Source organism: Bos grunniens, chromosome 17 (genome assembly GCF_055505025.1).
Source record: "Bos grunniens cultivar Pamir isolate PY7600 chromosome 17, Bosgru_T2T1.0, whole genome shotgun sequence".
Lineage (NCBI taxonomy): Eukaryota > Metazoa > Chordata > Mammalia > Artiodactyla > Bovidae > Bos > Bos grunniens.
The window spans coordinates 68,979,249-68,990,667 of NC_141181.1; the positions used below are offsets into that span (position 1 = coordinate 68,979,249).

General features: G+C 44.7%; 1 protein-coding gene across 19 annotated transcripts in view; it reads right to left on the reverse strand.

The window, feature by feature from the left end:
- The window catches only part of THOC5 (THO complex subunit 5), a 30,701-nt gene extending 20,341 nt beyond the window's left edge, over nucleotides 1-10,360 (reverse strand). For 5 of the 19 annotated variants that reach the window (XR_015144746.1, XR_015144744.1, XM_086348608.1 and 2 more), the window contains exons 1-6: nucleotides 10,314-10,360; nucleotides 9,542-9,654; nucleotides 8,557-8,688; nucleotides 4,136-4,279; nucleotides 3,101-3,214; nucleotides 2,869-2,966 (exon numbers count right to left, since the gene is read on the reverse strand). Coding sequence is in view for 15 of the 19 variants with exons in the window: in XM_086348608.1 (XP_086204734.1) it covers nucleotides 2,869-2,966; nucleotides 3,101-3,214; nucleotides 4,136-4,279; nucleotides 8,557-8,652 (452 nt within the window). In the remaining 4 variants the exon portion in view is untranslated. Of the gene's footprint in view, nucleotides 1-818; nucleotides 2,967-3,100; nucleotides 3,218-4,135; nucleotides 4,280-8,556; nucleotides 8,689-9,541; nucleotides 9,655-10,313 lie in introns of those variants that run through there. The other 14 variants (XR_015144745.1, XR_015144743.1, XM_086348606.1 and 11 more) reach the window with 6 other exon arrangements.
- Nucleotides 10,361-11,419: the final 1,059 nt, after the last annotated feature.

Below are 11,419 nucleotides of genomic sequence, written 5' to 3' on the forward strand. Positions count from 1 at the left end.
TGTGAAGAGAGGTAGTTGGTGACATGCCACAGGATCCTTACCCATGGTGCCCAAGCTTTATACCCATGATTTAACTAAAGACCTAGAAAGCAGGCTTATGAAACGTACAGACCTCTCCAAGCTCTGCACGAGAGCTAAGAGATTAAAGAATCAAATAAAAACATCATAGTTGGGCTTCCAACTAGGTGGCTCAGTGGTAAAGAATCCATCTGGCAATGTAGGAGACATGGGCGCAATCCCTGATTTGGGAAGATCCCACAGGCTATGGGGTAACTAAGCCCAAGCTCTCTAGAGCCAGGGAGCTAGAATTACTGAGTCTGGGCACCCCAAAACCCATGCTCAGCAACAACAGAAGCCACCACAATGAGAAGCCCCCCTACTGCAATTACAGAGTAGCCCCCACTTGCTGCAACTAGAGAAAAGCCTGTGCAGTAACAAAGACCCAGCACAATCATAATTATATAAATAAAAAGAAAATTGCTTATCAAACAATGTATTCACGGTCATAAGGAAAATGAATTAAAAAAAAAAAAAAACAACCCGTTATGGTCTAGGCCTAGAATGTCAGGTTCAAACCAAGAAATGCAATTTAGCAGGAATAAACATAAGGGACTACATTTAAGTTTAAATTAACTATCTAAGCTTAACATGAGGAAGATTCAACATGGTAGGACTGATGTGAAAAGATCTAGAGGCTTTAACCATTACATGTATAGTGGCACATGTGTATAAAAGAAACCCAATCCCTTTTGCTACATGAACACAGTAGTGCTCAGGTTGTATAGCAGTGATAACAGGAGCTGCCATGTATTACGTACCCACTGTACACCATCCTTCAGTTCAGTTCAACTGCTCAGTCGTGTCCGACTCTTTGTGACCCCATGGACTGCAGCACGCCAGGCTTCCCTGTCCATCACCAACTCCCGGAGCTTGTTCAAATTCATGTCCATTGAGTCGGTGATGCCACCCAACTATCTTATCCTCTGTCATCCCCTTCTCTTCCTGCCTTCAATCTTTCCCAGCATCAGTATCTTTCCCAAGGAGTCAGTTCTTCGCATCAGGTGGCCAAAGTATTGAAATTTCAGCTTCGGCATCCTTCCAATGAATATTCAAGACTGATGTCCTTTAAGATGTACTGGTTTGATCTCCTTGCAGTTCAAGGGACTCTCAAGACTTTTCTCCAACACTACAGTTCAAAGGCATCAATTCTTCGGCGCTCAGGTTTCTTTATAGTCCAACTCTCATATCCATGCACGACTACTGGAAATACCATTCTTATCTCACTTAATTCTTACAATAACTGAGACAGGGATCATTACTTCCATTTTCCAAATGAAACGGAGGCTACCATCAGTAAGCAGCTTGCCCAAGGCCACAGAACTAAGGAGGGGCAGAGCTGGGAGCTGAACCCAGGCTGTCCAGGGTCCCTGGTCCTTCCACATGGCCGCTGCTTCGCCACAAGATTGCATTCGGCTGCATTCTGCGCTTGTTGGCCTTCATCTGAACAAGAGTAACAGGTGGAGCATCATACCCTTGGTGTTTTTATACCTGTCTTATTTTTTTTTCTTTTTTTAAACTTTACAAAAATAGCAATATTTTTAAAACTTCTTGTGAATCTTGAACTAAAGAGTTTATTTCCTCCATGTACCCTTCTCCCAGGTTAGCTTAATATCTAAGCATGATAGTCAAAACCAGGAAACTGTCAACTTTTCAACACTGTTAACTCAGTTACCTGATGTGGATTTTACTTCTGTATTTCAGCATAATTATGTGATAAATTTGTGAAGCAGAGAAAGACGCCTCTCAAAAATCAGCGCACACCAGACCCAAGGTCTCACGTGAGATGGCTGGATGACATCAATGACTCAAGGGACATGAGTTTGAGCAAACAGGGAAGCCTGGTGTGCTGTAGTCCAAAGGTTTGGAGATAATCAGATACAACTTAGCGACTGAACAACAACAACGTCTATTGTGGTCTCCCTCATCTCAAGTTTATTACAAATAAAACCTGACTTCTTTCAGTTTACACAAATAGGTCTGACCAAGCAAGAACATGCTGCCCTCTCTTATTCTGTCTGTTCCTTCCTCTTTCTGATCTTTCACCTTGGACTTGCCAAGAGGCATCACAGTTTAAGGACACTGACAAACTGTGGTTTGTTCACCTAGAGGGAGCTAGGCAACAAGGGGTTCAGGTTCCAAAGAATGAAATCCATTTGCAAAAATGAATTGCTGGAACTTCAGAGGGAAAAGCTGGGCCAAAAGGTTAAAAAGATGTAACTGGAAGTGAGCTGCTCACATACAGGTGCTCAGGAATCAAACTGATAATGCGAAGACTCTCCCTGCTGGGGAGAGACAACTGCTTTTCACCACGGTCAGAGTGCCCCACTCCAGTACTCTTGCCTGGAAAATCCCATGGACGGAGGAGCCTGGTAGGCTGCAGTCCATGGGGTCGTGAAGAGTCGGACATGACTGAGCGACTTCACTTTCACTTTTCACCTTCATGCATTGGAGAAGGAAATGGCAACCCACTCCAGTGTTCTTGCCTGGAGAATCCCAGGGACAGGGGAGCCTGGTGGGCTGCCGTCTATGGGGTCGCACAGAGTCGGACACGAATGAAGCGACTTAGCAGCAGCAGCAGCAGAGCTAAAAACTCCAAAGGGTCAGACAGGCTTCTGAGGTTCTTTGTGCAGCCTGGAACTGCTGCTTCCGATTTTCCCATTCAGAAGTGATTTATTCATCCTTTCCCCAGATCCTGCAGTCTCCAAGTGCATCTGACTCCTTTTTAAAAAAACTGGCTCACACTGAGCTACGAAGGAAAGGCAGTTACCAGCAGATCACCGTGCCAAAGCCCTGTGCTCCAAAACTCACTTAAACTCCAGACACTTGGTGATCTCCTTCTGCAGGTGCATCACCTCATACAGCAGGTTCTGGAGCTGCAGGTGATAGGCGTCCACTTTCTGCTTGGCCTGCAAGGAGGACAAGGTCAGAGCGGAGTGGGACAAGGTGGGGTGGGGCAGGGCAAAGCACAGCAGGCTGCAAACTCAGAAAAAGGGAAAGGGGATTAGGGAGGGGGTGAGAGGGTAAATCTCTCAGCTCCTACCTCATGGGTCTGATCTCTTCCTTTCTTCAACCTGATGTGGGCTAATCGATTAAGCTTCTTTAGAGTCATGAAATGCACACAGCTCTGGATCCTCCGATCTTCTATCTCAACTGCCTGCTGGCCGAGAAAACTGATAAAGACCTTGACAAATGGAGCTGGCTCAGCTTCCTTCAGCCCCTCACTGCTGATCCAACCTCATCTAGGGTTAAGAACAGACACTGGAAGGAGCTCAGAACCATGAGAAGTGTCAGGGGGAGATGGAAGAATGACTGTATAAGGGAAATGCTTACAGTTTCCAGGCCAAAAAAAAAAATTTCTGCTTGGACCAAAGTAACAGGAATCAAAGATGGAACAAACGCAGCCAATGCACAAACCAAAGCTGTCTCTACGTAACGTACACAGAAATCCAAATAGCGCCACTGCACGCCATGTAACTTGACCTCTATAAACGCTACAGAATTAATTTGAACAAAAATGGTAGAACTATAGCTGTAACATTTGACTACAGTCAAACAGATAAGCTGTAATAATCTTCACAATATTGGCCAGGATAAGCACAAATAAGTGAGATTCCTGAAAAAATATGGATTGTTTTGAACTTCTTACCCATAGAGTTTTCAGTCACACTGTTTTGTTACTCTGCCCTGAAACCTGTTTGTTTGTTTTTTAATTTAATATTAACAGTTTCTGGTCTCTATGACTTACTTGTGTACATCTGGTCTTATATGTGCAAGGGTGACTGATGGTATTATTCATTTTCTCCACACCTAGCAAAATGCCCAGCACTTAATAAATATTGTTTCAATGAATTATCAAATTACAGTTATGGAAAAAAATGATTAATCCTATACTTTCATGACTGTTGTTGGTGACTGTGCGGTGATGTTACAATAAACTAATAGGCAGATCTCTAGAGCCCTCAGGGTCTAATCCCCTGATGATGGCAGGACACAAGACCAAAATCAGGAAGGGCTGTGACAGGTGCAAAACAGATCCATCCACGCAGACCCACGTGCGCCCACGCCCGCTCCTTACCGCATCCTTGCCGCCCCTGCTCTTCAGGTCCTGAATCTCGGCCATGAGCCTCTGCAGCTCCTGGCACGTGTACTTGTACAGCTCATAGTCTCTGCCAGGGTCCCGTAGGTCCACCTCAGCCTCCTCACTGTAGTATTTACCTTCCTGTGGAGGCAAGGATCAGGCCTTGTGGTGTGGGGAGTAAAAGTCTCTCCGGTGGAACAAGGGACACTTAGCTGAGATCAGTGATTATGAAGCCCCCCAAATCAGGTCTCTAAAGAATCTGGTCCTCAAATCAAATGCTTTTCTTTCTTCTTTTCCTCTTTCTCATTGTACAGTAATGCATGCTTGGTGTTGAGAGATTCAGAAGACATTCCGAGATTCAGAATGAAGAGTATCAAAACGAAAGTGAATAATTGCCTATAATCTCACCTCCCAGCCTGAAATAACTCATTGTTAATACTGTGGATAAATGCATCAAAATAAAATAAAATGGGATCATACTGTTCATGCTATTTAGTATAATTTCTCATCACAATAAATACAGATCTCCAGTAAAATGGTTACACACAGATGAACCAAAATTCATTTAACCAATTCCTTCTGATGGGTGTTTAGATGGTTGAGACAAGCTTTAGCAGAAACTAAAATATCCTAATTGGTCTCCTAGCCTTTGGAATAAACAAACACATCTCTTTCAGAGAGAGTCAGTTAACAGTTAAAAATATTGCATCTGTGTGTTTCAAAGTTGCTGAGAATAGATCTTAAAAGTTCTCATCACAAGAAAAAAAAATCTGTAACTATGTAACACGATGGATATTAACTAGACATTTTGGTGATCATTTTCACAAAATATACTAATATCATTATGTTGTACACTTGAAATTGATATGTTAAGTGTCAATTATACTTCAATTTAATTATTAAAAAAAAAAGAGTGAATCGGAATCAATGCCTCTCAAAGGATAAAGTTCTTCAGTTCAGTTCAGTTCAGTCGCTCAGTAGTGTCCGACTCTTTGCAACCCCATGAATTGCAGCACGCCAGGCCTCCCTGTCCATCACCAACTCTCGGAGTTCACCCAAACTCATGTCCATCAAGTCGGTGATGCCATCCAGCTACTTCATCCTCTGTCGTCCCCCTCTCCTCCTGCCCCCAATCCCTCCCAGCATCAGAGTCTTCTCCAATGAGTCAACTCTTCACATGAGGTGGCCAAAGTACTGGAGTTTCAGCTTTAGCATCAGTCCTTCCAAAGAACACCCAGGACTGATCTCCTTTAGGATGGACTGGTTGGATCTCCTTGCAGTCCAAGGGACTCTCAAGAGTCTTCTCCAACACCACAGTTCAAAAGCATCAATTCTTTGGTGCTCAGCTTTCTTCACAGTCCAACTCTTATATCCATACATGACCACTGGAAAAACCACAGCCTTGACTAGACGGACTTATGTTGGCAAAGTAATGTCTCTGCTTTTGAATATGCTATCTAGGTTGGTCATAACTTTCCTTCCAAGGAGTAAGCGTCTTTTAATTTCATGGCTGCAGTCACCATCTGCAGTGATTTTGGAGCCCCAAAACATAAAGTCTGACACTGTTTCCACTGTTTCCCCATCTATTTCCCATGAAGTGATGGGACCGGATGCCATGATCTTCGTTTTCTGAATGTTGAGCTTTAAGCCAACTTTTTCACTCTCCTCTTTCACTTTCATCAAGGGGCTTTTGAGTTCCTCTTCACTTTCTGCCATAAGGGTGGTGTCATCTGCATGTCTGAGGTTATTGATATTTCTCCCGGAATATCAAAATCAATCTTGATTCCAGCTTGTGTTTCTTCCAGTCCAGCGTTTCTCATGATGTACTCTGCATATAAGTTAAATAAGCAGGGTGATAATATACAGCCTTGACGTACTCCTTTTCCTATTCGGAACCAGTCTGTTGTTCCGTGTCCAGTTCAAACTGTTGCTTCCTGACCTGCATACAGATTTCTCAAGAGGCAGGTCAGGAGGTCTGGTATTCCCATCTCTTTCAGAATTTTCCACAGTTTATTGTGATCCACACAGTCAAAGGCTTTGGAATAGTCAATAAAGCAGAAATAGATGTTTTTCTGGAACTCTCTTGCTTTTTCCATGATCCAGCAGATGTTGGCAATTTGATCTCTGCCTTTGTTCCTCTGCCTTTTCTAAAACCAGCTGGAACATCAGGAAGTTCACGGTTCACATGTTACTGAAGCCTGGCTTGGAGAATTTTGAGCATTACTTTACTAGCATGTGAGATGAGTGCAATTGTGCAGTAGTTTGAGCATTCTTTGGCACTGCCTTTTTTTGGGAGTGGAATGAAAACTGACCTTTTCTAGTCCTGTGGCCACTGCTGAGTTTTCCATATTTGCTGGCATACTGAGTGCAGCACTTTCACAGCATCATCTTCCAGGATTTGAAATAGCTCAACTGGAATTCCATCACCTCCACTAGCTTTGTTCATAGTGATGCTTTCTAAGGCCCACTTGACTTCACATTCCAGGATGTCTGGCTCTAGGTAAGTGACCACATCATCGTGATTATCTTGGTTGTGAAGATACTTTTTGTACAGTTCTTCTGTGTATTCTTGCCACCTCTTCTTAATATCTTCCGCTTTTATTAGGTCCATAGCATTTCTGTCCTTTATTGACCCCATCTTTGCATGAAATATTCCCTTGGTGTCTCTAAAAGTTCTTTATTTTAATTTCCTAAATCTGAAGAAAGCATCATCTTCTATTTAAACTGAAGCTGGTATGTTTTACTCTAGTTTAAAAAAAAACCCACAATCAATCAATATAGTTAAGTCACAGAACTTATGGACTGGGAGAAAATATTTGCAAACATTGCAATCAACAAAGGCTTAGTTTCCAAAATATATATTAGTTCATACAACTCAGTAACAACAACAAAAGACCCAATCAAAAACTGGGCAGAAGACTTGCACAGATATTTCTCCAAAGAAGACATACAGATGGTCAACAGGCACGTGAAAAGATGCTCAACACTGCTAATTATTAGAAAAATGCATATGAAAACTACAATGAGGCATACCTCACATGGGTCGTAACAGACATCCTTAAAAGGTCTACAAATAAGAGATGCCAGAGTGTGGAGAAAAGTGACTCCTCCTATACTGTTGATGGAACGTAATCTAGTGCAGCCACTATGGAAAACAGTATGGAGGTTCCTCAGAAAACTAAAAATAGGGTTGTCATATGATCCAGCAACCCTACTTCTGGGCATGTATTGGGACAAAACTCTTAACTAGTTTTGTGAACTAATGTTCACAGCAGCACTATTTACAATAGTCAAGACATGGAGGCAACCTAAGAGTCCCTCAACAGATGAATGGATAAAGAAGATGTGGGGTGTGTTTATATACACATACACACACATATATACATACATACACATATACACTGGCTTCCCTGGTGGCTCAGACAGTAAAGAATCTCCCTGTAATTCAGGAGACCTGGGAAGATCCCTTGGAGAGGGAATGGCTACCCACTCCAGTATTTTTGCCTGGAGAATCCCATGGACAGAGGAGCCTGGCGGGATATAGTCTATGGTTGCAAAGAGTTGGCCATGACTAAGTGAGCATGCATGCATACATATACACACATACATATACTTACACACAATGGAACAATACCTAGCTTAAGAAAGAATGTAGATCGGCAGCAACCAGAATGGACCTAGAGATTGTTATGCCCAATGAAGTAGGTCAGAAAATGACAAGTACCATATGATATCACTTATGTATGGAATCTAAAATATGAGACAAAAGAACTTACAATTCACAGACACAGAGAACACATTTGTGTTGCCACAGCGAAAGATGGATTGGGATTAGCAGATACAAACTATTATACACAGAATGATGAAACAACAAGGTGCTACTGTATAGCACAGGAAACTATATTTAACATCCTGTAATAAATCATAATGGAAAAGAAAAAATTAGTTAAGTCATAAATCAGCTTGACAGATTCAAGGATAGAGAAACAGCAAAAGAAGAACCTTGCTGACCACAAGAGCACTCAGGCCATAAAAGAGGTTCTTTGGGGACATGGTTCTGGTACCATCTCAGGAACAGACTAGGACTGCACATCTCCCAAGCCTTAGGGGCATGCTGTGGATGGACTGTCTTCATCTGACCATTAGGAAAGCTGGAGACGCACACTATACTAGAATATTCATTCTCTGTCCAACCACTAATCATGTCTTATATAGGCTTGTTGATTGTTGGGATACTGCAGCCAAATCTGACATGGATACTTAAGTCTTGAAGAGCCAACAGAATTCCAGGCACATGGTCAAGCAGAGGCCACCTGGGAGGTTGTGCCCATGACCCTCAGCTGCTGCAAACCCACAGCCAGGTGCTTGGCCCCAAGTTGCAAATTTCTCAGCAGTACAGCAGCCCCGGCTGATCTCACCTGCTCAGTGTCAGAACGAGTACGCTTCCCTTCGGCTGGAGCTCCATCACTTCGGATCACTTTGGGCTTTCGTTTTTTGCTTGACTCTGATGACATGGTTGTTTGGTGAAGTCAGGAGGGAACAGCAGAGACCTGTTAAGAGAAAGCTTTCAAGCTTTTCTGGAGTTGTAATTGGAGATTTTCCTGGAGTCAGAATACTGAAGTCTGTCTAGCAGTTCTGGCCGCTTATACTCTCGGTAAATCAAGAAAAGTCATCAACCCTCTAAAGCTCTGTAAAAGGGGGAATCATCCCTCAGTCTGTTCAAAATGAACTCGTCTTCCTCATTGCCACCCCACTGACCAAACTCCTCAGCCAGGCACATAAGCCTCTTCCCAGTACTACTGACTGATCATTGTGCTCTGGACCTTCAGCTAAGCACTTTAAGGGTATGTTCTCATGTGGTTCTTAAAACAAGGATTCTCTGAGAGACGAACAAGTGCCATTCTCTCAGACACGAACAAGCATCTCACTTACAGGTGAGAACACTGAGGGTCAGGAAGGTGAATGACTTGCCCAAGATCACACAGCTAGTATGCTAAAGCTTGGATCCACCCCACGCCACAGCAGTGCTCTGGGTAACTACATTATTGTGTCTTGTTGTCTTGCTACCGTGTCATCTGGTGATGCCCTCAACTCCCTGGTTGGCTTGAAAATTTAAAAGAACGGAACGGACATTTCATGGGGCTCTAGCACAAAGCATCCTCACTCTGCTACCTCTATCGACTGTCACCAGAGACCCCTGAGGTGGGAAGCCCTATCCCCCCAATCCCAGTAAATCTGTCACCAACACTTAATGAGGGAGCCAAGTCTCCCGAGAGTCCGGTCACAGAAGCCCCAAGTTGAGTCTCAACTCCTCTATCTCATGACTGTGAGTTCTGGGACAAGTCACTTCCTTTTTCTCTGCATCTGTTTCCTCATAGATCAAATGAGAACAGCAGTCCCTACCTCCAGGGTGGTAGTGGACATTAAAGCAGGAGGCGTTGCACTGGGGAAGGGAGTGAAGATGATCTGGGAGCTGGGCTTCAGATGGTACCCGAGTGGTTAATAATGTTGAATACCTATGGAGAAAGTTAATTCCTGTCAGTTCTCTTTAGAAACTTCTAGCTGCCTCACAGAGAACGTCTCATTTCTTTGGTTGGCCTTTAACATCTACAAATGCCAATGTCCCTTTATTAAAGAAAGGACTCTATCTCAGCTCCTTAGATACCTGAAATCTAATCACAGTCACTAACTTTTTCATGTTCAATAGATTAATCTTTTTTTATCATTACATCCTGCATAGGACAGTGAAAGAAGTGTTCTATTTGTGATAGAGATTAAAATTTTTCTTTCAAAGTAAATTTAAATTTAAAAAATGACTCAGTTAAAAATAAGTTAATTTTCCACAGAGAAGGGGCCCGAACGGCGTTAAGTGTGGGAAATCCTGACTTTGACAGCACAGTCAAGAGTGCTTGGCACAGGCACGCGCACAATACAAGTGAGCTGCTACCACCACCACCTTCGGGGTCGTTTTCTAGAGGCTGCACTGTGGGGCCTGACGATGCTGCGGCCAACATTCTCTACAGGAGGAAACTGAGACCGCGGCGCCGAGCGGCCCGGGTCCCCTGGGAATGACGGCGGAGAACCAGGGTTAGACCCGAGCCCGGGCACGTCCTCGCGCGGCCCACTCCCCAGTTCCAGCGCGCCTGGCCCCACCCCGCCCCGGCCCCCTCCTCACCACACGGCGCCCGGACGCGTCCCGGAGAGCGTGCGACTTCCGGCGTCGGGACTCTGTGGCTTGAGCACCATAGAGAAGCAGAAGGAAGGAGCGGCCGACCGGAAGTCTTCTGCGGAGGCCGGAAGCGGAGCGCGAAGGATCCCTACACCGCCGGCGGGCGGTGCAGGCGGCTGCTGGGCTGTAAGGGGACAACGTGGTGGCGGCAACTGGGTTGTCTGGGCGGGTCCCAGCCGGCTATCCGCCTCACGTTATCCACTGAAACCAGGAAACCGAGGCTCTAAGGGCAGACCTGCACTTTGAACTTTTTTAATTCAAATAAGGGCTCGTTCATCCTGTCCCCAGCGCCTAAAACAATGCCCAGCAACTAGTAGGCGCTCTGCCAAGTATCTGTCAAATGAATTTGTCGTGTGCCCAAGATAACACAAGAATGTAGTAGTGCCATGATCTGAACATTTGTGAATTTGCTTCCCTAACTTGGATTCTTCGGAGAAGGCAATGGCACCCCACTCCAGTACTCTTGCCTGGAAAATCCCATGGATGGAGGAGCCTGGTAGGCTGCAGTTCATGGGGTCGCTAAGAGTCGGACACGACTGAGCGACTTCACTTTCACGCGTTGGAGAAAGGAATGGCAACCCACTCCAGTGTTCTTGCCTGGAGAATCCCAGGGACGGGGGAGCCTGGTGGGCTGCCGTCTATGGGGGTCGCATAGAGTCGGACACGACTTAAGCGACTTAGCAGCAGCAGCAGCAACCTGGATTCTTAACTACTGTCATAGTTACAGTAGAACATCCCACAATAGCGAGGGCAGCAAGTCGGAGAGGGCATTAACCCCATCTTAACCTGCCCTTTCCCCCCATTTTTTGACCAAGGCAAATCTAATGCAGCATTTGACAGCTTCAAGTATTTTCTACTCCTGGTATGAATCGTACAGATGGGGTTCAGTACGTTCTACTTAAGGTAGAAACCGAACCCCTGGTTATGCAGTGCAGTTCCTTCTGCCCTAGTGGGAGGCCCTCCCCAACAGTATCTCAGGAAACACAATACCTACCAGTGGGACAGATGAGCCAGGTGGACCTGAGAAGCTGACCTTGCCTGAGGGGTCACCT